General features: G+C 41.9%; 1 protein-coding gene across 2 annotated transcripts in view; it reads left to right on the forward strand.

Annotated features, from left to right (window-relative positions):
- Positions 1-26,392, forward strand: part of LIMA1 (LIM domain and actin binding 1) — a 52,777-nt gene extending 26,385 nt beyond the window's left edge. For both annotated transcript variants that reach the window (XM_075851798.1, XM_075851799.1), the window contains 7 exons: positions 6,389-6,485; positions 8,114-8,268; positions 13,353-13,448; positions 13,586-13,637; positions 16,574-16,677; positions 21,087-21,220; positions 23,457-26,392. In XM_075851798.1, the coding sequence (XP_075707913.1) occupies positions 6,389-6,485; positions 8,114-8,268; positions 13,353-13,448; positions 13,586-13,637; positions 16,574-16,677; positions 21,087-21,220; positions 23,457-24,432 (1,614 nt within the window). In that variant the 3' untranslated portion in view covers positions 24,433-26,392. The remainder of the gene's footprint in view (positions 1-6,388; positions 6,486-8,113; positions 8,269-13,352; positions 13,449-13,585; positions 13,638-16,573; positions 16,678-21,086; positions 21,221-23,456) is intronic.
- Positions 26,393-27,178: the final 786 nt, after the last annotated feature.

The raw sequence follows: 27,178 nt of genomic DNA on the forward strand, positions 1-27,178 counted from the left end.
TTTAATGTAATTCCCCATATGTGCATTATTGCTAAGCAGTTGCTGTTGTAGCAGATGGGACAGCGGACACTCCAGTGTCATGTTCAGCAGCAGATCTGAACATTCAACACTTGTTTGTAGTTGCCAAACTTTTCTGTGAGCTCATACAGCTGTCCAAGGAAAACATGGAGGTTTTACTACTAAATCTCAATCTTCATATCAACACATCACCATGTCAATAGCCATTTTACTGTTCTGCGTTTGTTTTTGTTTTTTTTCTGTTGGACTATAACCGCCAGCAGAATTCCTGCAGTATTTGTTGCATTAGAACAGAAACGATTGCAAGTTATTAATCCCCTGCCCTTCCCCCATCTCTTTCTTTGGTTTCTGTAACTACTCCAAGGCGATTACTCTTACTGTGTAACATCCATGTCTGCGGTAACTTCCACCTGATGGAAAAACAGACATGTCAGCACTTTTGCAATGAATCATCTGCGTGAGCCACCGGCGATCAGGAAGCCGCTTGATTGTGAACTTTCCTTTCCTGTGTTTTTAAAGCACATTGGATGGGAGAGTGTATTTTTGTGTATGTGATTTAATATAGATATACATATAAACTTTTTTGTTTGCATAGTTTTGTTTCCTCCTTCAAAGTGGATATCGTCCAGGAGTAGCGGCCACAGTCTGCTTGCTAGAACACAGATCAGTACATTAGATGGGAAATCGCACACTATTTAATTTGGACTGTAACCTGGGGAAAGGCCAGAAGCCCAAACACCCAGAATGCCAGTTTTACACGGACCTATTAGCAGTTGGCAGTCAGTAAATGAATGATAGCGGTGTAAGATGGCTATAATATGGTCGTATAATGCATTTGACTAGGTTTTTAGTCTATACGTTGAGTCCTACTTCTATCATAAAGGACATATACCTCTATTATATTCTGTAATGTTAAAAAATGTTTCTGGGAAAGCTGGGATAAAAATGATCTGCAAGTACAGATCTCACAGGAGTGGTCATCCAGCTTTCCTAGACTCCTGAGCAGTAATTCTGTGCATATAATGCAGGCCTTACTCCCACATTGATCATTGGATAATTTTGTTATTGAAGAATGTAGGGAATTTGGTTTGACAGCTCCTGTGGTAGATAAAGAGGGCGACACCAAGCTTTCCCAGGGAGAGATGTTGTATATAGTTTTTATCTAGACTGAAAATGGCAACTCGAGGTATTATATTTACTTGTGGCCTTGTTTTGGTGGAAATGTTCATGCCATGGAAAATTAAAACCCTTCTCCATGTGCAGTTGAATACAATGTGTTTTCAGAAATCCGTCCTGGGGAGAGGCCGGCCGGCTGCAGTGTTCTAGAATAGGATTACTGACAGGAAATCCTGAAGAAAACACCTCCATGATCCCCCACCTTATCTCCTATCTCCAGCCTGCAGAAACATTGTCCTACGTGTGTGCACATGTGGGGATGACGTAGTAGTCATTTCGTATGTTCTCCCCAGGTTTGCGTCCTCCGACTTCTCAGGAGTGTGGGAGGAAACCAAAGACAAACTGTCGCCACTTACATCCCATGTCCCCATCTCAATCTCTGTACAGGACTGTGGAATATGTCGCCACTATACGAGCCACCAAAAATAGCAGTAGTATTGTCTCTAGACCTTAGGTAACATTTACAAGAAGATTGGTGAAAATGAAAGATTGGTACAGGAGCCAGTTAAGTAAGTGATTAACCAGATGTGGAGTGGTTCATAGGTTAACCGGGCATAGCCCATTCCCAGCATGCCTGCCTTCAGATAAGATTCCTTGCATAGATAATTGCCCGGGTGTGTCTCCCTCTGCCTGGCAGGAAATGTAATCCATTGACTTGTTATGTGTGCAGGCTTTTGTCCAGCACTCGTCTATGCCCTCCTTGTGGCCTTTTCTTCCTATCCCCATTCTCTATCTTGGGCTCTGGTTACAGTGCCTAGAGCTGCTATATATGAGGTCATAGACTGTAAATCCCCCCTCCCCCACCCTGGGTTTAACAGCAGGCATCTGAGCAGCGCTGGAGATGCTTAACACTTTGTGATCTGCAACACTGGGTCATTGTTTCTCCATAGCTCAATTATACAATTGTAAAGTGTGAAAAGAACAGTATAATGGTGCCATGTCTGAGATGAGTGGCTGCTGACTGGGAGAGAAAAGTTAAACTATAATTGGTCTAGTTTTGCATTTCCAAGAGGTTTTCACGTAGTCCAATCATATGTCAGACGTCATGAATGGCTGACTGGTTGGGGTTCAGGAGTTAAATCCCTAATAGTTTTGGTTAGTCTGCAGTCCCACCTGGGGTCACAACTTGTTTGGACATAAAGTTGACAGTATACCTTGGCTTCTATGGGGCAGACATATGCCAAAAGCTTTTCCTTTCAGCATATGTATGGCCAAGTGTGGTGGGAACTGAAGGTCACACAGGGAGATGTGCTGCCTATAAGCTTTCATTATCATGGCTGCATTAAAGATCAGATCAGCCAACGAACGAGTGTTTGCTAGTTCATCAGCCCTGTTTACACAAGCCAATGATCTCGAACACGCGTTTATATGAGCACTCGTTCGCCCTATTGTCAGCCTTTTAAAAGGGCCTTTACACCTCCGGTCTGGTATTGTGAAAAGCATTGCCCACACCTTTTATTACAAGTCTTCGTTCTTGCAAAATGGTAAAAATCCACTTTAATGTCTCCACATGCCATATTCGTAAAGGCGTTAAAGTTGATTTTTTGCTATTTTGTAAGAACCAAGACATGTGAAAAGCATTGCCCACATACCTTTTATTACAATACCAGACCAGTGATGTAAGAGGCTGGGGGGGTGACGGACTCCCTTGTAACTATGGGAAAATCCCTGTAATATTATACTTCAGTATGGCTAAGCGGAGACTGTCTCTTGTCCTACAAGGCTAGACACAAGCTGACTGGTCAATAAAAATTTTTAGAATTTTAATAATACATTTTAGCATCGGATATGTTGGGCTCCCCTTGTATTGTTGGGAAAGCTTTGTTGGATTTCTGACCACTGTGAAACTGCTAGATACTGTAGCACCGGACTAAAGAAATATCAGATGTCCTGAAGCCAAAGCCTAAACCCACCCACTCCCCAAAATATATATAATTTTGGATGGCTTTGGGGTGAAGTCGGCCTTCATATCCTGCTGACAACTGTTCTACTACTAGAATTACTAGTTTTTTGGTTTTTTTTTAAATCTAGATGGGAATCATATATATATATACTATAGAAATATTATATAGATCGAATTCTGTCTGCTGAAACAACCATACATTTTTGCAAATTCTCAAATTGCTACAGGAATGTCATGGTATTCATAATCCACATTTATACTAGATCCAGGTTTAGTCCGGAATGCACTTGCATTCAGTGGAATGTAGGAATCCCTATATAAATACAGTTCACTATTTATTTTGCGCTCCTCCCGAGTCACAGCCTGTTTTATAGCCCAGTGTCTGGTGTAAATTCTGGGAGGGCATTCAGCTAACAAGGCATGCTAGAAGATTTCAGCTCTGAAGCATGCAGAATTGAGCGTACAGCTCTGGACCATTATACGGTTTGTAAAAGGGGGTTTTACACAGGTCGATTATCGGGCAGATGAGCGTTCATAGAACGCTTGTTGCCGATAACTGCCCTGTGTAAAAAGGGCAGCAATCGTCAAACTATCAAATGCTCGATCTGCTGGTCGTATAGTTTAAAAAAAGTTAAATTATAGTTGCCGGCAGCACATCTGCCTGTGGAAGCAGGGAGACTCACTGCTGATATGATGGATGGGGACGAGCGAACAGAGTAACGACCACTTGTCCCCATCCATAGTTCCTTGTGACAGGAGCAAGCGAGCGCCGATCAATGATGTCTCGTTGATCGGCACTCGCTGCATCGGCTGACTGTCGGCCGGTTTAAAAGGGCCTTCACTCAGGATTCATAAAAGATGAGTAAATTTAATGTGTCTACAATACTACTCAGCTGTTTATGTAGGTTTATAGTGTACCTCTAGCTACAAAGTTTGATTTTATATTTCATGCTATGTTATTATAAGGCATTTGCAATCTATTTTATTAGGTGTTGGAACTCTATTTTATCCCATTAACATAACTAGCATGACTTCTAGGGGGCTGATCTATACATGTTTTTCATAGCCCTTCATTGGAACTTCTTATGGGTATCTGAGATCCAAATACAAACCAGTCTCCCTTGCTGCGACCACAGGCTACAATTCTGCTAGTTGCGTGAAAAGTAATAGGATACTGGGGCTTGAAATATGGAAAGTACTTTGTAGCTGAAGTGATATAAAGGTAATCTGTATAAGACTTCATTCACATCTGCGCCCGAGACCCTGATTTCAATGGTGACTGATCCGGTGCCAATGGTTTCTGCTTGTCTCCGTTGTGCAAGAGTTCCGTTGTTTTGACTGAATCAATAGCGTAGTCGTCTACGCTATAGATTCCATCAGAAGGATGGAGCCATTGCACAACAGAGACAAACGGAAACCATTGGGACCAGATTTGTCACCATTGAAATCAATGGTGATGGAAACGGAAACCTATGGTTTCCGTTTGTGTCTGTCAGGGCTCTGTTCCGACAAAGCTCCGTCGAATGGAGCCCTAGCGCAGATGTGAACGAAGCCTAAAAATGTTCTGTTTTACATTACAAAAAAGTGACCCATCCAGTCAATCTGTGCTGTATCTGTATGCGGTAACTTAGAGGATGGTATGTAATGATTTTGACCCTTGTGAGTACATCTGTGACCATGGCTATTTGTATTACTGTACAGATAAGGATTGATGTAGGCTTCGGTAGATATGCACAATGTAAACATGTGTGTGTGCGCTTCTTAGCGGTAGACCCTGCCATCTGCTCTTAGGGACCTATGCGCTATATGGCTTACACTGGTCACGTTAATACATAACATATATTACCGTTCGCTGGGCCTTAAAGAGGCTCTGTCACCAGATTTTGCAACCCCTATCTGCTATTGCAGCAGATAGGTGCTGCAATGTAGATTACAGGAACGTTTTTATTTTTAAAAAACGAGCATTTTTGGCCAAGTTATGACCATTTTTGTATTTATGTAAATGAGGCTTGCTAAAGTCCAACTGGGCGTGTATTAGTGTTACATCGGGGCGTTTTTACTTCTTTTACTAGCTGGGCGTTCTGACGAGAAGCATCATCCACTTCTCTACATAACACCCAGCTTCTGGCAGTGCAGACACACAGCGTGTTCTCGAGAGATCACGCTGTGACGTCACTCACTTCCTGCCCCAGGTCCTGCATCGTGTCGGACGAGCGAGGACACATCGGCACCAGAGGATACAGATGATTCTGCAGCAGCATCGGCGTTTGCAGGTAAGTCGATGTAGCTACTTACCTGCAAACGCTGATGCTGCAGAATCAACTGTAGCCTCTGGTGCCGATGTGGCCGACACGATGCAGGACCTGGGGCAGGAAGTGAGTGACGTCACAGCGTGATCTCTCGAACACGCTGTGTGTCTGCACTGCCAGAAGCTGGGCGTTCTGAAGAGAAGTGGATGATACTTCTCATCAGAACGCCCAGCTAGTAAAAAGTAAAAACGCCCCGATGTACGCACATAATACACGCCCAGTTGGACTTTTACTGTAAACACGCCCACTTGGACTTTTGCAAGCCTCATTTGCATAAATACAAAAATGGTCATAACTTGGCCAAAAATGCTTGTTTTTTAAAAATAAAAACGTTACTGTAATCTACATTGCAGCGCCTATCTGCTGCAATAGCAGATAGGGGTTGCAAAATCTGGTGACAGAGCCTCTTTAAGGTATTTACATAAAGTGATATTTCCTGGGCAGAATGCCTCGAGTTGCTCTGACCACACTCTACTGTTCTGCGAAATCTTATAATGTATAGCTGATCCGCGTATCTAAAGAAATCAATGATCGAATATATTGTAGACCTGCCACAACCTTTTACAAAGTGTGCACGTTAAGGTATACAATAAAAGCAAATTGTTCCGTTATTAAATGAAGATGTATGCAGCGGACAAATCCCCCACAAAGTTCTTTGAGAGGACAATGGATGGAAGTGGCTCCCCTGTGGTGCAACTCAATGAGAGTAGCAGAGTGCACTGGTTCCATTCAATTCCCACAAAAATCGAAAAGTAATCTAATTGAATGATTCCTGGTATTCGTGTTTGCAGTCTTCATAGGTTGTAAAACGAAGTACAAATATATTTATTTTTAGGGAGCTTAGAGAGCAGGTTATATTGTGTATAATATGTGTGTTCTTGGAAATGTATGATGTATCCTGATATAGCGTTGCTGGTTACCAACAAGACATCTGTTTCTAACCTCATGTTTGACTAAAATCTCTATTTTTTTGTAACTAAAGCATCCTCAACGTGAACCAGGGAAAATAAATCTTGGGAGGTTGAATACTGAAAACCACATCACAAATGAAGACTCGGATGCTTTCTTCTCTGAGAAAGGTAAGGTTTTATTTAAAAAAAAATAAATCATTTTTATAGTGCAGAAATTAGGCCGCATGCACACGCCGCGGCAGCGCAGACCTGTAGGCACGCTGTGTGCCGATGTACGGTTACCTTAGTAAGATACTGTGTAATGCTTTTTGAAACCATGCTTATAGGAAAGCATAGTTCTATAATATAACGTGTGTAAAGGTAGAGTATGGCCCTGTAGAATTCAATGGGCGCCGTATTGGTAATCTTTGTGGCTTAGATTCCGAATACATCTGTCTGCTCGAGTCCTTATTCTGTGTGATTGACATGGCAAAATAATGAAGACTATCGAGTACAAATTATTAGGACAATATCTTGCAGGTAATCGTGACACAGAATTATACAAGCCAATGTTTTGCGTTTCATTTCAATGTGCACGACAAACTCCCCAGTGAGCATTGACGAAAAGGGGTTTTCCGCCCCCACCCCTTTAGAAACTTTGCTCCATCTGTCCATGGGCTGTGTCCTAAATTGCAGTTCAGCCTCTTTCACTTCAGTGGGGATGAGCTGCAATACCAGGCATAGCCCATGGGCAGAGGTGGTGCTGTTTCTGGAAAAAAAAAAATCAGATCTGTTTTTCTAATCCAGGACAACCCCTTCAAATATTGATAGCCTATCCTAGAGGCCAAGAATGTTTAATCGGTGGGGCTCTAACCTCTGGGATCCCCGCCTGTTTACACAGGTACAATGACTAATTTGTATGGGTTGCTGTGTCTAGTACTGCAGCTTAGTCCCATTCACTTGCTAAGCTGCTGTAATTGCCAAAGAACAGATCTACTCCAATTTATGTCCTGGATCCACTTACATTTGTGTTTAACTGATTTTTGATAAGCATTCTGGTGCCTTGGCCTCACATATACATTCTGTTGTAGATCAATGCAGCTGAAGATTATCGTTTCTGGCACATGCATTCATTTGTTGCACGCCTCGGCTTGTGATGGCATAAGTAAACGGTGTTCCAATCTATGAAAAGAATGTTCTCTTAGTGCCCAGATCAATTCTAGGCTTGTAGGAGCTAATAAACGTCTTGCTATATAGTAGCTACTTGCATTTACATCAACTAGCATTGTACAAGGGTTACTACAGTGATGTTCATGGGGGTCGTCTTCATCACAGGCCTTTAGAAGTCTTTAGTTTGGAGCACTGTTTTATGAGTTAGAAATTCCCTGCATGGATAAGGCTTCATTCACATCTGCGGCAGGTTTCCATTCTGACATTCCATCTGCGTTTTCCGTCAGAACGGAGCCCTGACTGACACAAACACAAACTATACGTTTTTCCGTTTTAATCACCATTGACTTCGGTACCAAGGATTTGTGTTTTTGTGTAAGTATTCCGTCGTTTTGACAGAACAAATAGCCTAGTCAACTAACCAACGGAGCCCTGACGCAGATGTGAACGAAGCCTTATATTGTTGTTTTCCCCTTCTTATTTACTCTCTGGTAATATCTGAGTAGTACCTATGGCTCCTGTTGCATTAGTGTTCATACCCAGCACTGTTCAGCAGTGTATATCTGTGTGTCTGGTATCGGTCATTACTCTTCACCGGCACGGTTTAGTTCAGTTTGTACATTCTTTCTTTTATTTTTTTTCTACAGGTCATCCTTCCGTTGGTTCTCCTGATGGCAGTCCCAGTAAACTAACATCTCAGAAAAGTTTTGAAATATCTCATGTGGAAACCACCTCTCTAAAGGACAGAATGGCTAAATACCAAGCTGCGCTGAGCAAACCGGCCAAGCCTGCCTCGCCCACGGTAAATCTTGATGCTCCTATACGTTTGATGTGCTAAAAAGTATTGACAAAAAAAAATCTAAAATATTTAGGTACATGAATGGAAATTATTTTAGATGGAACTTGTTATTCCAACATCTCCTTTCTATATTCGTAACGTTGGATGAATGGACTGTGTAGTCTCCTCCTGCTTTCCCACCCTATCCCCTCTTTTACTGTCTGTAAGTAGGCAAGAAAATGGAGCAGATGTAAGGGTCCTCTTACATATCCTCACAACGAGACGGCTTGTTTGGTTCACAAGGAGCAGTATGGGGACGAGCGCTCGTCACTACAATTGCTCGTCCCCATTTATTTCTATCCTAGCCGCACGTCTCCCTGTTTACCTAATTCCGAGTCGTTTGCTCGTTCATCGGCTAATTGTTGCCCTGTAAACACTCGTTTGCCCGATAATTGGCCTGTGTAATAGAGTAGCACATGATGGCGATATGAGTCTTCAAACAGTGTCTGGTTACAGTCTGTGAACATAGTTCTGATCATGAGATGTCTAGCCACGTTTTATCTATTTATGTTAAATTTAGGCCAAATTGCAAAGTATTTATTTTTAGGTGAATTGGAGCTTTAAAAACTTTGGGTGCAAAAGTAGACATACCTTTCTAATCGCGATGAAACATTTATTCCTGAAGTCTGTAAGGGTCTATTGGAATAACTTTGAGATGGTAATGTATGGTTATCTTGTATCCTCTCACCTCGCTTGTGGTACTGCTCCTTTATAAAACTAGAGACTTTGCAAGTTTCATACTACAAGAAAACTGACCGTTCTGTTACTGATAGAAACTTAAAACTACCTGATAATGGAAAGACGAGCTGAAGCCATTTGTGGAATGGGGGAAGCCGTTCACCCATAGTATCTTGGGTATTTGTTTATACTGCACATTACAAGTTAATGCTGGTTTCTAGTAATTTTCTGCAATACATAATATCGCATCTATAGTAATGTTAGTTTGAGAGGCATGTTTTTTTTGTTTGCAATTTAGCCCGAATAGGTGTAAAAAACAAAAGGGTTTTTCGTGAAAATGTTCTATAATAATCTTTATATAGCGCCAACATATTACGCAGCACTTTACAATTTAGAGGGAACATGAAACAAACAATATCAGACATTACATAGTGACAAAGATAATTTACAATTCAAACCAGAGGAGTGAGGACCCTGCTCGCAAGTGCTTACAATCTATGAGGAAATAACGGAGACACAAAGTGTAAGGCTGGATTCACACGAGCACATTACGTCTGTAATTGACGGACGTATTTCGGCCTCTAATCGGGGACCAAACACACTGCAGGGAGCCGGGCTCCTAGCATCATAGTTCTGTACGATGCTAGGAGTCCCTGCCTCTCTGTGGAACTACTGTCCCGTACTAAAAACATGATTACAGAAACGGGACAGTTGTCCTGCAGCGAGGCAGGGACTCCTAGCATCGTACATAACTATGATGCTAGGAGCCCGGCTCCCTGCACTGTGTTCGGTCCGGGATTAGCGGCCGAAATACGTTCCGTCAATTACGGACGTAATGTGCTCGTGTGAACCCAGCCTTAGTGTTTGTTCTGTACAATAGTCCAGCCATTTATTTTTTTACACATGGGTGGTAACATAAAGCTGCATGAACAGTCACCAACCAGTATCCATGTATGACTGACATGAAGAGAAGGAGTGTGAGGGAATCTTATTCTGGTGACTAATCTAAAAGGGGGGCAATGGAAAGGAGTCCGATTAGGGAATGTTATAGGCCTGTCTAAATAGATGTGTTTTCAGGGCACGTTTAAAACTGTGGATATTGGGAATTAATCGGATTGTCTGGGGTAGCACATTCCAGAGGATGGGTGCAGCACGAGAAATATCTTGGAGATGGGAGTGGGAGGTTCGGATTATGGCGGATTTTAATCTAAGGTTGTTGGCAGAACGTAGAGCTCGAGTAGGGTGGTAGACAGAGATGAGGGAGGAGATGTAAGGAGGTGCAGCGCTGTGGAGAGCTTTGTGGGTGAGAGTAATAAGTTTGAATTTTACTCTGCACTGGTTGCCCATCCCCTTCAGTGACTGGCACAGGGTAGGGGCGTTGGTGTAGCAGTTGGTCATAAAGATGAGCCTGGCTGCTGAATTAAGGATAGATTGGAGAGGGGAGAGTTTAGTGAGGGGAAGACCGACTAGTAATGAGTTACAGTAGTCAAGACTAGAGTGAATCAGAGCAACAATGAGAGTTTTGGCGGTTCCCTCCGTAAGAAAAGGGCGGATTCTGGAGATGTTTTTGAGGTGAAAATGACCAGGAGTGTGAAAGTGATTGAATGTGAGGAGTAATTAAAGATCGGAGTCAAAAATAACCCAGAGACAGCGGGCGTGCTGCTAAGGAGTTATGGTAGCGCCACACACAGAGATGGAGACATCAGGTTTAGGGAGGTTAGTAGATGGTGGGAACACAAGGAGCTCAGTTTTAGAAAGATTCCGTTCTAGTAAGTTGTCAAATTCTCTTGGATTCGAGGCACATATATTAAAAGTTCTCTTGCAAATCTGGTTTCAATGGTTTAAGGAACTTTGGTAATGTGCCTCACTGAGTCCCCCCCTGGTATATCTTCTCTATATGCAAGGTTAGACTTCGTGGCACAGTGCGAGCTGCTGTGCAGTAGGAGACGGTGTCCTGTTCTGTTTTCTAGGCTCCCGTGTCCAATACAGGAGCCAGCACTGTAGAATGTAATGTGATCATACAGGGCTGGCTACCGATCAGCTGATTCTGCCGCCTGTTCTCATGAGCTGGACGGCTCCCGTGATAAAGTGGTTGTGTCTGAGGAGATAACATATTTTTTTTTAACCACACCATTTCCACATCTAATGTCCTAGTATACACACACCATTAAAAAGATACTTGTCACTATACTTGTCACTATACTGAACAGTTTAGTTTTTTTTCTTATCTGTTGGGTTGGGTAATATTTCATGATTACTTTCTCAATTTATATGAAATCTACCGTTTTTGACAAAAAAACTTTTCTCCAGTAGACGTCCACTCCAAGCACCACATGTCCTGCCAAAATAGGTCATTGTATTTTGTGGCCTTGTAGTTCCACATCTCCTGAAGACTCCAAGGTTCTGTAACTGACCTTGAGTCAGTGCTAGTAAATCTCCTTATGAGCCATGCATTATTGCATCACTGCTGTAGTCAAGCCTGGAATTGTGCTGGGGGGATTTACGGATGATTTACCAGACGTTGTGCTTTATTCTTACATTCCCAGAAATCTGAAAGGGACGTTTTCCCAGTAAACTCTTTATTCTTAGCAGAAAACTACTCGGCCTGCACTTCTGGTGATCTGTATCCATGCACTTCACACCAAACTCTCAAACTATTTTTATTACCCAGTTGACTGTGTATATATGTGTATATATATGTATATATGTGGTGTGAGGCTTTACTCTGATTTTCCCTTTGTTTGCTTTTTTTTATTTGTTGTAATGCCATTTAAACAGGAAAGCTCTACCGCCAGGGCATGCGTCCTGTGATTCCTAGAGCAGGGCTGAGTATAGGCCTCATCAGATCATTGAGTGACTCAACAGGACGTGCAGCCCAGCAATTTCCTCTGTATTTTCTTTGCCTCAGGATCTCTCACTATTGTACTGTTACGAAGTAATGACTTGTCAAGCAGAGAAACCAGTCTGACCACTTCTGCTGGAACAAATCTGCCAGCTTCTCGCAGTTTACTCCTCCGCCATATCCTCTGCCATCTAGATTCAGCATGCTCTTTTGAATAGCTGTATAGATCACAAATATGGTCGTTCCCATTTTCCACATAGTATTCGCCATATGGAAAGCCGAATGATGCAAAACTATTGATGAGCAAATTTCCCAAAATTCGTTTTGCGTCCGATTTTTTTATATCAAACTGGCTGTCTGATTTCGATTTGCAATGAATTTAGTCGGACCAAATTAAAAGTTCCCCTGAAAAGTCATGACTGACACTGAGGTCTTTTAGGACTGTATCCAATCCCTTTCAAGCTCCTGAACATCAAAAGAGCCTGTTTAAAAACACATTGTGCTTTAAGTTTTTTTTTTTTTGTCTTGTCTGCTTTTCAAAATTAAAAAGCAGTCCAAAAAAGAAAATCCCAATTTGGTGGCGTTATGTAGATTGATTCATAAATTAATATAAGAATTGTATAGCTGCAGCAGCACTCACTCCCAGCAATGGCTACCTATGCCTGCCTAACTAACACACTGACTAAATACTATTTCTCTCCAAAAAAAAAAAATCTAGCTCTCGATCAAATTATCCTCATGTCACAATGAAACACAATCGCTGACTCTCATCCGCTATCTATCTGTATTCTGCTCTACTACTCCACTGTCTGATGTCCGCTTTCCTGGCCGTATCTCCACAAATCACCAGCAAATTCTGCCTCCTATTTGTAACGACTACGGAGTGATATTCTCCAGGGCAGCTTTTAATAAGTTTTAATATATTTGTGAAACCGCAAATATTTGGATTTTTAATCTTCCATTTATTTACATATAACTTTAGTCTGGTGCAGTATTTTATATGTAAAATGCTGAAGGCGAATATCTCGCGCATAACTGATTGTTTTGACTCTAGCTTCCATAAGACTATTCAGGAGGGAGTGTTTGTGTGCGGGTCCCACATATAACTATTTTAAGATATCCAGTTCTGCAGACATTAATTTATTTGGTTTAGCATATTAGGCTCGGTTTACATCTGGGTTTAGGGTTTTCGTTGTTCTGCTTCGTCATAAGAGCAGAAAAAAGAGAAACTGGAGCAGTCAGATTTATCGCTTGACTGAAATCAACGGTGGCTGACTTTAACTCGTTGGGTTCCGTCAGTTTTCTGTCGTGGTGTCTCTTTGCTGTGCTATTTTGTCCGGCAAAAACGATGGGATCTTTGATCAAGGCCCCAAACTGAGCATTCGAAGCAGATGTGAACAGAGCCTTACTTTGAATGTGATGGTATGGTTAATTCTCTTGGTCATTAATAGTCTATACAATTGCTGCTTCCGGTATGTGTGTGTGTGTTTCATTGTACTCTACAGTTAATTTCTTTATATTTATGTAGAATGACATGAAAGTAATTTGGAATGACATGAAGTCAGAGCAAAAGGAAAATGTTCCGCCAAGTCCAGCACGCTCCAGCTCCTCTGAGAGTGAAAAGGTAAGCATGTTGGCCAAAGAAAGACACCACCTTAGTCTTGGCAGTGTTTTTTTTTTGTTTTTTTTTTTATTTGTAACTTTTGATATTAATACTATTTTTATTTACTTTTTTCATTTATTTATTTTTTTTCCCCCCAGAGATCCGTAAATGAAAAGAGTCCTACACCCCGGAGCCTGGAAGATAGTAATGGTAAATTCTGCAGACGATACATCTGTTTTTAGTTCAAATGCTAATTGCATCTTTAGATTTGCCATGATGTACCATGCTTTTTGTGTTCTATTATACTGAAACAATGGGGTAGATTTACTTTTCAAAACGCTCAACGTTTACAAACTGTCTGAAAGATGCGACTCGCTTGACAAGGAGGCGTGGTTTAGAAGAGTAGGTCCATGAGCATTGCGTGAAAAGTTTGGCACAAAAAAAGTTGCCATAAAGTTCCGCCCGAAAAACTTTTTTCTGACAGTGTGCTGCGGATTCTAGGTCGGATATACTGCTTGGTTTTACAGAGTGTATCCGACCCATGGGAACTCTGCTTTAGGGCAGATTCACACGAACGTTGCGTTTTTGCGCGCGCAAACAATGCTGCGTTTTGCGAGCGCAAAAACCATTTGACAGCTGCGTGTGTCATGCGTGTCTGATGCGCGGCTGCGTGATTTTCGCGCAGCCGGCATCATAGAGATGAGGCTTGTCGACGCCCGTCACTGTCCAAGGTGCTGAAAGAGTTAAATCTTTCAGCACCCTCGACAGTGAATGCCGAACACAACAGCGAAAAACCTGTAAAAAAAAAAAGAAAGTTCCTACTTACCGAGAACTTCCCGGCCGTTGCCTTGGTGACGCGTCCTTGGTGACGCGCCTCTCTTGACATCGGGCCCCACCTCCCTGGATGACGCGGCAGTCCAAGTGACCGCTGCAGCCTGTGATTGGCTGCAGCCTGTGCTTGGCCTGTGATTGGCTGGAGCTGTCACTTGAACTGAAGTGTCATCCCGGGAGGTCGGACTGCAGGAAGGAGACAGGAGTAATCGGTAAGTTAGAACTTCGTTTTTTTTTTTACAGGTTCATGTATTTTGGGATCGCAAGTCACTGTCCATGGTGCTGAAACAGTTTAACTCTTTCAACACCATGCACAGTGAATGTCTCCCGACGTCGCGGACCGGAATTTTTTTTACCGGGTTCGGCCAAAACGAGTTTGGCCGAACATGGTGAAGTTAGCTTCGATTGTCGGGGTTCGCTCCTCGCAAAGACACTCCGTTTGGATGCTTGGAAACAGAAAAGCACGTGGTGCTTTTCTGTTTCCATTCATCCTTTTGACAGCTCGTGCGCTGTTTCAGTCGGTTCGCATGGAAGAGCTTCCGTGCAACCTGCCTGGTTTTCACGCACCCATTGACTTCAATGGGTGCGTGATGCGTGAAATACGCAGAGTTATTGAACCTGTCGCGTATTTTGCGCAGCGAACAAACACTGCGCAAAATACACGGACTGTGTGTACTGCCCCATAGACTTCTATAGGGCATTGCGTGCCGCGCGAAAACCACGCGGCCTACACGCTGCCAAATCGCGCTCGTGTGAATCCCCCCTAACGGTCACAGCATAGAGGCAGCCTAATTGATCATTTTTTTAAATTGTGTGCCTATACCATGGTGTTTTGAAGCAAGGCCACACTGTAGCTGTATGTTCTGGCCATATGTTTTTGCGATGACCTGTATTTGTCTATGCGATGTTCACACATCCTATATCTAGATCCAGCCTTGAAGGTCATTTAACGAACTGCTAAATATAATCGAAGGTTGTAATATCCCTTGTAGATATCCAGTAAGTATTAGTTTAAACTTCTCGGACAGTGAGACCAGCCCAAAAAGAAATTAAATTGTGATTAGGCGATATAGGGAGAATCGGATTCCTCCAGGTGGCCACTAGCAGAGAGTGTGGGATGAATGGCGGTGAATATAAACTCTGGGGCTCTTCCACTATTACAAGTATAGCTTTCTAATTTTGTAAACCTTTTACTGCAGCCCCAGTCTGATGTGGTCTTCAGACCATGAAAAGCTGTGCATCCCTGACTAGTGGCATTTTCTTACTTGCAGCTACATGAATATCTAGAAAAAGGAGAGAAATAAATCTTAATGTTAGGAAATTGTTTTAAAGAGGCTCTGTCACCACATGTGCCCTATCTCTAATATAATCGGCGCTGTAATTTAGATCACAGCAGTGGTTTTTATTTTGAAAAACAATCAATTTTGACAGAGTTATGACATATTTTAGATTTATTCTAATGACTTTCTTAATAGACAACTGGGTGTCTATTAGAACTGCAAAGGACGCGATGTCTATTCACAATCCCAACACTTTGGTAATGTTTGTGAGGGACTTAATGACAGCAAGCGTGATCTCGCTGTGCTGTAAGTCACACGCAAACCTTACCGACGTGTTGGGATTGTGAATTGACATCGCGTCCTGGCTGGAGGTGATGTCTATTCACTCTCAAGATACTTCAGTAACGTTAATGTGTGAGTATCTGACAGATCATGATGTCTGAGTACATGAATGGAGAGAAGTGTATGACGCTGATTGGTCAGCGTCATACACTTCTCTGTACAACACCCACTTGGTCAAAAAGTAAACACTCCTAGTTGTCTAAGAAAGTAATTCGCATAAATCTAAAGTAGGTCATAACTCCGTCAAAATTGATAGTTTTTCGAAAAAAAACAACACTGCTGTTATCTACATTACAGCGCCGATCACATTATGTAGGAGATAGGGCACTTATAATCTGTTGACAGAGCCTCTTTAAGGGAGTTGCTCGCTGTTTTCACCACAAATGTTCCTGAAGGGCATTGGAGTGGGATTTGCTTTCTCTGCGGCCCTGCAGGGTTACCGGAACACTTCCTTTTGTAAATGCAGTTCTTTAATATTTTTAAAGAGGTTACCTCCCCCATAAACATTTGACATATCCACTATCCCCAACCCATGTTCCACCAAGTGATGCTGACGCTGAGCGTCTTCAGATGTGCATTGAGTACTTGTGTGGTTTTTTGTTTTTTTTGGGTGTTTTTTTTTTTTAGAGGTGTGTTTTTTTTGGGGTTTAAGTCATTAATGCATTCGTTAAAGTGTTTGTGCTTGAATCGCAGGAAAATCTGAGGATGAGGTTCAAAGACCCAGCAGTTCTCCTGGTTATAACCCACAAACAAGAGCGCTAAACCAGCTGGAGACCTCGCCTCCCAAAGTTACTAAGGTAAATGACGACGGGGACTAGAACTTTGTCTTTTAATTTGATTACCTAAGGAAAGAATCACACTACCGTTATTAGTGCAGACTGCACATCTTTTCTTCAGCCAAAAAAAGTGACAAAAGAATTGCCATTTGAAATCAACGGTAATTCTAGCGGAACCTTTTGCTTTCCGTTTAATCTTTCGATCCTCTCTTTCTCTGACGGAAGAGAGGTAACTGTATACTAACGGTAGTATGAACTTAGCCTAACGAGTTCTCTGTAAAATTTCCACTGACTTGAGTATCTGAAACTTCTGATTGAGGCATCACTAACTGCTTTATGATGTGTGCCAACTAGCTGCCACAGCACACATTCACAAAAGAAAAAAACAAAACAGATACTCGCTCCAGCACTGGTAAGCGGCAGCCATTCTTTCCTGTTCTGGAATTATGTAAGCAATAAGCATTACCATTTCTTATGTAACCTCAAAGGTGAGCATGCTTCTCCCACAAGAGTGTAGAGATGTTGAAACTGCTGCTTTGCAGCCGCCCAAACTATTTTGGGCTCTAACAAAGTTGATAGTTGTAAGGAAAAGTGGACCCTTTGGAATTATCTGGATTTCTGCATCGATAACTAATAAAATGTGGTTTGATTGTTACCCAAGTCACAATTATAGACTAACACAATCTAGCTAAACTAATAACTAGTTGTACTCTTCTTGTCGTTTTTTTTATTGAGCACATTGAGTAAACATCCACAGTAAATTGAGAAAAGAAGTGAACCTCTGCGTTAATGACTCTTCCAAGAGCTAATTGGCAAAAAGTGTTTGAATTAAGGAGCTGAGATTGGAAGTGAGGGTTTCACAGGTGGTTTGCACTTTTTAATAAAGGCATACAAACCTGGTTACTGACAAATCTGTTCTAAAAGAAAGATTGGTTAGTGTGAACCATTCCTTGAGGCAAACAACCTTCAGAAGACGTGTTAGGGCCGGTTCACATCACCGTTCGCTTTCCGTTCCGGGGTTCCGTCTGAGGTTTCCATCGAGTAAACCCCGCAACGGAAAGTGAAACCACAGCTTCCGTTTCAGTCACCATTGATATCAATGGTGACGGAAACATGGCTAATGGTTTCCGTTCGTCACCATCCCGGCAGGTTTCCGGTTTTCCGTCTGAATCAATAGCGCAGTCGACTCCGCTATTGATTCCGTCGGATAAACCGGAAACCTGCCGGAATGGTGACGAATGGAAACCATTAGCGATGTTTCCGTCACCATTGATATCAATGGTGACTGAAACGGAAGCTGTGGTTTCACTTTCCGTTGCGGGGTTCACTCGATGGAAACTTCAGACGGAACCCTGGAACGGAAAGCGAACGGTGATGTGAACAGGCCCTTAGAGATGTATAAAATTGGAAACGCTTAGTAAGCATTGCTAAAGACCTGGGTGTACGTCCATCCACAGTCAAGACAAATTTGCTAAGACTGTTGCTACTCTCCCTAAGGGGGGGAGGCTCCCTTTTAAAGAGGATCTGTCACCGGATTAGAAGTGCCCTATCTCCTACATAATGTGATCGGTGCTGTAATGTAGATAACAGTGGTTTTTATTTTGAAAAACTCATTTTTGACCAAGTTATGAACAATTTTAGATTTATGCTTCTGTTCAATAAAGCATTGCGGTCCGGTTTGACAGACCACCTGGATCTTCTACAATGCTTCTGGGAAAATGTTCTATGGACAGATAAAAGTGGAACTGTTAAGCACAAATGCCCAGCGCTATGGGTCTGGAGGAAAAGGACATTCCACACCAATCTCATTCCAACTGTGAAGCATGGTGTGAACGCATCATGGTTTGGGGCTGTTTTGTTACCTCAGCCTCGATGCCTTGCAATCATTAAGGGAATGATGTATTCAAAGGCGTATCAAAGCATTTTACCAGAGAATTTAGGTGCAGCAGTCCAGGACATTTAGCTGAAGAGATGTTGGGGGGTACAAAAAGGCGATGGCCCAAAGCAAACAAGTAAATCAACTAAAGAGTGGTTGAAAAAGATAATTTGTGTTTTGGAATGGCCAAGTCAGAGTCTTGATCTTTATAGTGTACTGATCACTGGAAAAGTTGGACCTGTTTTTTTTTAATAACCCATGAGCCCCTTAAGAAATTATTCATTTTCTAAATGTAAAAAAAAAAAAAAAAAAAAAGCCAACATGCCTCCAGTGTAAGTTAACTTTCACTTAAAGAGGCTCTGTCACCAGATTTTGCAACCCCTATCTGCTATTGCAGCAGATAGGCGCTGCAATGTAGATTACAGTAACGTTTTTATTTTTAAAAAACAAGCATTTTTGGCCAAGTTATGACCATTTTTGTAGTTATGTGCGTACATCGGGGCGTTTTTAATACTTTTACTAGCTGGGCGTTCTGACGAGAAGTATCATCCACTTCTATTCAGAACGCCCAGCTTCTGGCAGTGCAGACACAGCCGTGTTCTCGAGAGATCACGCTGTGACGTCAGTCACAGGTCCTGCATCGTGTCAGACGAGCGAGGACACCGGCACCAGAGGCTACAGATGATTCTGCAGCAGCATCAGCGTTTGCAGGTAAGTAGCTACATCGACTTACCTGCAAACACCGATGCTGCTGCAGAATCAACTGAAGCCTCTGGTGCCGGTGTCCTCGCTCGTCTGACACGATGCAGGACCTGTGAGTGACGTCACAGCGTGATCTCTCGAGAACACGGCTGTGTCTGCACTGCCAGAAGCTGGGCGTTCTGAAGAGAAGTGCATGATACTTCTCATCAGAACGCCCAGCTAGTAAAAGTAGTAAACACGCCCCGATGTACGCACATAATACACACCCACTTGGACTTTTGCAAGCCTCATTTGCATAACTACAAAAATGGTCATAACTTGGCCAAAAATGCTCGTTTTTTTTAAAATAAAAACGTTACTGTAATCTACATTGCAGCGCCGATCTGCTGCAATAGCAGATAGGGGTTGCAAAATCTGGTGACAGAGCCTCTTTAAGCAAGGAGTCGGCTAATTTTGAGTTGGCTCCCAATTTTCTGGTTGGGGCCATCACCCACATCTGCATTCAAGGTGTGTGTGTGTCCGTGTCCGTCCTCCTATTGAGATGCTGTGGCATGACCCAAATAGGGCTGTGCATGCATCATATCCCAGTAGTAGTCCTGTACTGAGTCACGTGCATAGAGGAATGCTCTAAAATTCTATTTGCAGTGACAGAAAATGTTTGTTGGAGGTGATTGCTGCAAAAGGGGCAACTACAGTTAATTCACTTCAACGGTTCAGGGTTCACGGTTTCTCCCTGCACTATGAATGTTTACTCAATGTGCTCAATAAAATAAATGAACAGTACAACTTTTTTTTTTTTTTTTTTTAAGGTAGTTTTAGTTAGTGTTTGTCTATAATTGGGTCCATATTTAATCGCTGCAGAAATTCTGGTAATTCCAAATGGTTCACTTGCTTTTTCTTGCGAATGTACTTCAATAGATTATTTAGGGAGTCACTAGCTAACTAATTCTTACAATGGGAAACATGTATTTATTTTATTTTTTTCCCCTGGGGTTTACTGTTGGTCCTGCCAAATTTTATATTTTTGCTACTCATGAATTGCAATAATATGGCTGGACTGCAATGATCCAGACCAAACCGAGCTAAACTGTACACAAGTTGATTGATTTAATAGCTTGCCATTTGAAAAGTTTAGGAATGACAGATCTTGGGTAATATGTAGCTTTTTTTAAGATTACAGAACGTCCATAAAAAAAAGTGTACATACTCTGGGTACATTGTTGTTAAACCGTTTTGTCTCCTTTTTAAACAGAAAATGTTTGACTTCTTCTTATTTCTCTCTTCCAGCTTCTGTTTCCTGATTCCTTCTTCTATTCGCTCCTGTCCTCCTCTTCCCTTGTAGTCTGACCTCTGCAGCCTCCATCTTTTAAGACCTTGTCCTCCAAGCTGCAGTGGCATAGGCAGTGCGTACAACCCTTTCTCTGTACGTGACTTCTACATGCTGCGTTATTGCATTCATCCGTGCAATTTAATGAGGTCTAGGCCATAATTAATTTAGAAGTCTCATGAGAATGCTTTGTTCACTGCATGCTACTGGCCAAGCATATAAATCTATAGGACCGCAATGCAGGAGTTCTTGCTGTCCAGGATATTAGTGCAAGGTTTTAGAACTAATCTGTATTCATAATATCTGTTGTTTTTTTTATATATTTGACGCCTTTTTGCATTGGTTTGTCAGCATGATTACACTTTTGTTAACTTATGTTTCTGTCCCATTGCTGCTATTCCTTTCTTTCAGAAGCTTCATTCCACCTTGCTCTGTTTGCAATATAGAGTCTTGCATGGTAGAGTAGGTAAATTGAAAATGTGCACATTCGCAATCTATTGACTTCACTTTTTGTACTTTGGACAGAAGTTTCAACCTCCTCCAAGAGAGATCTGCTTTGGGTGTCAGAAGACTGTTTACCCTATGGAACGTTTCCTTGCCAACCAGCAAGTATATCACAATAGCTGCTTCCGCTGTCATCACTGCTCTACAAAACTCAGGTAACTGATGCCTCCAATGTAGGCTATTGGGATTTCTTTGGGTTACCTGGCAAGCAGAACATGCTGTTCCTATAAAAAAAAAAAAAAATGTAAAAATTGCAGCACTTGTGCCCATTGCACACTAGAGTGCCACTCGGGCCGTTTTTCACGGCATCTGAGTGGCACCCGATAGTTTTCACAGACCCATTCAATTTAGTGTGTGAATCAGGACCCGACTATCCGATCCGTGTAAAGATAAGACATGTCCTAGCTTGCCAAAAATCACGGACAGGACCCAGCCAATGCAACTTGTGTGATACTGCAGCAGATTATTTCCCAAATATTTAATAGTTAGTATGCCTTTCTTTGTTTAACCAGTTTTTAGTACAGAAATGTTTGCAGTATATGTGACTTTCGTATTTGTTATAAGTGGAACATACACAATATATTCTGCACTGGAATACCCCGGCATCCCCCCTCCTAGAATCAGAGCCGTAGTTATGGTAGTCGTATGAGGCCATGTTTGAGAAGTCTCAGTCTCCTAAGAAGCATCATGAAGACCCACCATCTCGGGTCAAAAGTGGAACTTTCCCGCCAAGGGTAGCTTGCCAAGGCAATGAAAATAAATTACGATGGGGTCCTAATCCAGGAACCCACAGACACTACAACAAACATGTAAATAAGGAGAAGCTGTAAAAGTAATGGGAGAGGGGAATAATAAAGCGCTCTGACCCATATAATTTGTAGGATATTATGTGAAAAGTGACTGAAATATAGGGGAATGTTAAAGCGAAACCTAGTGCTTCCACACATGCAAAAACTTGTCATAAGTGCCCAAGTAGTCGGTGCCCGACTCCTCCATCATGTAGAGGCAGGAATAATTCAATTTCGTATGGTAAATTGCTCTATCATTCTAGATTATTTAGACTTTGTGAAATGTTTTATTTGTCTATAGATTGTAGATAAAATACATTGCTCTGGTTTACCCTAGCTTTCCTCTGCAGTGTTTTTTTTTTTTTTTTTATAAAGTGTGCTGGAGTGTTTTCTTCCCCCTTCAATGCAAACATCGAGACACATTCCGTATCTTGGGCTTTGGTCAAAAGAATGCTGGTAAAGAAGAAGCTCACACGACAAACCATTTCATGTCTATTTCACCTCCAAAATTGCACTGAAATTTGCTATGCCAGCAGTAGTACAAACCAGTTCGGTTAGTCAGACGAGCGTGGGCAACTTCAGACGTGAGAACTGCCGTTTTTCACGTCCAAGGTGTACCCGTGTGGGTCCCGTTTTCACTGATCCCCCCCCCAATAGACTAGTTTATGGAGGGATACGTGAAACGCAAGATAATAGGATATGTCCTATATTTTCACTGACCCTTCACACGCTCCATTGAAACAACGGTCGTGTGACTGGCCCCATTCAAATACATGTGTCTGTGTAACGGCCGTTTTAACAGCTGTCACACAGACTACTTATACGCTGGTCTGAATGAGCCCTTACTGTCTTGGCAAAGACAACACTCACAATACTAGGTTTTGGAATGGTCACAGTGTGATGCACTTTACGTAAGTTCTGCTTTTATCATGAAGAAATGCTTTTAGATCCTAGTGGAGGAGCATGCTGCAAATGTTTTATGTCGATCTCAACATTGTGTTTACAGCCCTTGAATTCTATTTTTCCCCAATTTTTTTTCTATTCTCTCTGGGTTTTTTTTTGTCAGTTGGGAAATAAAAAAAATTAAAAGTTTATTTTGCAAAATTGTCAACAGATATACAAAACCAGACTACACTTCCTTTTTAGCTTTAGAACCTGTTAGAAATAAAACAAAATTAACTGCTAAACACCCCCCCCCCCCCCCCCCCCTGCCATCTGAGAGTTTTGCAGCCATACTCTCTCCTGAACGTAGATGATCCTTTCGACCCTTGTAGCCTAATGGGAAGGGGTTCATGTCCCATTACAAGGCACTGGAAATAATTTTCGTTCCTCTCACTGCCAACCCAGTAAAAATCTGAGAATATGGTTGAGCAGGCATATGCTGTAGCTGATACAATCCCCCCTGAGTGTGCTTCTTGCCTTCCTATGAATAGTATGTACAATGTCCTGATCATTGTAAAACCATGAATTAGTATTTACAAATTTAAATGGGAAGTCGAGCTTTATTAACAAATTGCATGTCTAGTTCCTTAAAGATTACTAATATTTTGGAGATTTGCTACTGTAAAGTAATATTATTTTTCTTTTTTTTTTTGTTCACCAGTCTTGGGAACTATGCTTCACTGCATGGAAATGCATATTGCAAGCCTCACTTTAACCAGCTCTTCAAGTCCAAAGGGAACTATGATGAGGGTTTTGGGCACAAACCACACAAAGAACTGTGGGAAAGCAAAAAAGATGCAAGTGAGAACAAAGAGAATATTGTCCATCAAAGTAATACCACTGAAGACCCTGCTAGTCCTGTTGTAGAAGATACGCCAATCGCCAAGGTTGGTGTCCTGGCTGCATCAATGGAAGCTATGTCTGCTAGTAATGCACATGAACGAGAAAAACAAGTTGAAACCAAAAAGCTGAAAATTGCTTGGCCACCACCAATGGAATCGTCAACCTCAGGTACTTCTCTAGAGGAGAACATTATAGTGTTCAAGCCAAAATGGCCACCCAGTGAAGAGCTTCTGAAAACCGAAAATGCGGAAGATTCTGACCTTAGGAAGCTCAGGAGAAGTTCCTCGCTCAAAGAACGCAGCCGTCCATTCACGCTAAGTTTATCAAAACCAGTAGTCACTAAAAGCCAGAAAGAACCTGAAAGCTCATCTCCTGTATTACAAAAGCGTAATTCCCTGAAACTTAGGGATGATTTGGAAGGAACACATGAAGATAAACCAGAGGATGAAAAGACCAAACCTGTCCTAGATCTAGGTTACACATTAACCATAACCTCTAAAGCTAAGGAAGCAACTCCTTCAAATACTGAAGATCAGAGCTTCTTAGAAAATGGGGACAATTCTGAATTGGAGGTTTCCAAACAGCAACTTTCCCCTGAGGAATCTACCCATTCTGAACACTCAAGTACAGAAGATCTAGTTATGTCCAAGGCGCATTGTCCAAATCTGAATAGAAGGTCTCAAGACAACGGTTACTTTGAGGGAGAAGATGTGGAGGAACTGAGCGTAGAAGAACAGATCAAGAGAAATCGTTATTACTATGATGATGAGGACGACGATGACAATGATGATTAGTATCGAAACTTTTGAAAGTTTTTATGCTGTACATGGCTCAGCCTTAATTCCCTAGTAAACTGATCTCATGTTGTATCTAGTGTAAAGTCCCATTTTAAAACATTTGTCCCCCCAATATTTAATGTTTCATAAACTAAAATTCGAGTATGCTATGACTGCTTTAGAACAAGATCCCCTTTATTTTTCTCCTGGAATTCAATCTGTCTTGTGTTTAGGAGATCCTCATACAGGTTCAGAGTAATGGCGGTGTATAGCACTTTGTAGTACAATTATGGTATCCCTTTTAGGAAATCTGCCTTCATACTGCCAATGGCAAATGCCTAATAGCTGTCATTTATGTACATAATGCCTGGTGTTGGCAATAATCTTTGGGCATCAAAGATTTTTTTTTATTTTTTTTAGTACAACACCCTGCTGAGATTTGCCGGATACTCCCTAACATGGTGCCTTATCGATTCTACTGTTGGAGTCATAGGATCACTTAAGGTCAAGCTGATAGACCCCATCTTGAGTGCACAGTGGGTGGCTAGGTAGCCTTCACTTATGTCATCTAAAAAAAGCCTTTTGATCTTGTCCTTCGGACTTCACCTGCTTCCTGCAATGGTGGAATGGATGGATGAATGGGAGTTTTGTAGACTGAATCCGTGCAGGGTGTTCTACTATATTATTAAAAAAATAATAATTAAATGACAAAGTATTGTGAAGCCTCCTGAATCTGTGAAATGTAAGGCAGTTGCCATGTGTAGTTTGTGAGCTGCATAACCTACTATGGCCAACTTTAACACTACATTTTCCTGTTTTTGCACAGATCTTTACTACATTCCATCTTTGTGCGCTGTTATTTTGTATTGTAGCATCTTACCTGGCATGGCAGAAGGAACGCCTGTTGGGGGGTGAAGACAACTGACTGATTTTGTTTTGCACAGCTAGAACTGCGTATACAGTGATATTTTACTTGTTAGAAGCATTTTACATAGAGTTCTGCGGTGTATGATTTTGTATAAAGTCGACCTCTTTCATCGTAGTCGCCTTCCTGTCCGTTTTAGGTGCTTTTTTTTGTTATCGCATTAGCATTTCAAGTGTAAGGTATCATTTTTTTAATTCTTGTGGAAACACTATCATTTTAAAAACCAAGTAGTGAACTGGAAAAAAACAACCCAAGTCCTGATGCATGTAGAGCCTTCCGTTATGGTGGGCTAAATCCAACCTTTAACCCTTTGCGGGTCATAGTGCAATGTGCCGTTTCTTTATTATAGTTTTCTTTGAAGTGATGGCAACAAGATTGTGTGCTTAAATCTTAGCTCGGTGGAATTGGGTCTTTGGAGCTGAACCAGTATTGATCATGAAGATGCCTGGCCATTAGATTGGAAAGAAAGGCACTCTTTGTTTTTATGGCTAGAGTCCTCGTGAATATTGTTTCATTGCACCAAATGGCTTCCCCCATTGTGTATAGATGACAAGTGCATTTTCCAGATTGTCAAGTTTTGTTACGTTTTGCACTGGAAGCGGACGTCTAAACTATGCAATATACTGAATACTTGTACATTCCTGGTTTGCCGCTGATGAATGTAGCTGTCATTTGAGACCTGAACATGGAGACTTAGTGTGTTCACTTGTGGTTTCTGTAGCTTTGGCAGCATAAGTGTGAAATCCATTATAGGCGCTGATCTAGCACTACAAGGTGTGACGTAAAAGTGGTGTAAAGTCACGTTTATAAACACTACATAGTACGGATGATGTTTGATTTTAGAGGGAGGTGTATGTGGCTTGCTCTGTACTCGGCTGATTTTTACCCTTTTGCCTAAAGAATAAAATAAGGAATTTTTTTTTATATATACAAGGTGCGACTTCATCTGACTTTCTGAATGAGTTGTGATAAGGTGGTACTTTATTTTTAAAAGAAAAAGTTGTAATATATTTGCTTCCCAACCAATCTGACAATAAAGAGATTTTTATTCAAGCATGTGGATGTTTTTATGTTTCACACTACACAACAATTGTTGCATCGATATATAACAGATGTCCGTTCACTTGATTGATTAAATTGTATCACTGCCTATATGAACGATTAAAATTCGATTTTATTTTTTTTATTATAGAAAAACCATACTAAAATTGGGCTAGATAGCCAAATGTACTGTAAAGGCGTAAGCACGGTAGACCATACAGAAGGAGGAGCAATTGAGGGTGCTGTTGGCACCACATACTGCTAAGCAGTAATTCCCCCTGACTGTATTATGATATAACACCTGGTCAATCCGTGCCACTGAAAACGTGTCCCTACGCGTTTCCGCACCGCTAGTAGTCAAGGTGCTTCATCAGGGGTCACACTATTTGATTATATGGCCGGGAGACACCTATTACGTGTCTCATAACATTCACCCGGCTCGTGCACGACACTAGTCAGCTGGTCGAACACGAGCCGAGTGAAATGCCGGACATAAATAGTACTGGCCACTCCCTCCCCGAGATGACGCGGCGGCCAGGCAGCCAATCCATGACAAGCCACGCACATGACGCGGCCTGAACAGGGCCGACCCCCGGACGCTCGCTGTCACTGCAGGAGGGAGTAACCAAACCAGCGTCCCTAGTGTGCCATTTGGTTGAACCCACGATCGCTGTGTCTCCTGCTATTGGTCCTCTCCCGGGCTACATGTCTCAGGCCAGTGCTATACGGCCGCCTTGTGATCCCTGGTTACTAGGGACGCTGGTTTGGTTACTCCCTCCTGCAATGACAGCGAGCGTC

The sequence above is a fragment of the Rhinoderma darwinii genome, chromosome 2, assembly GCF_050947455.1.
Source record: "Rhinoderma darwinii isolate aRhiDar2 chromosome 2, aRhiDar2.hap1, whole genome shotgun sequence".
In the NCBI taxonomy this organism is placed as follows: Eukaryota; Metazoa; Chordata; class Amphibia; order Anura; family Rhinodermatidae; genus Rhinoderma; species Rhinoderma darwinii.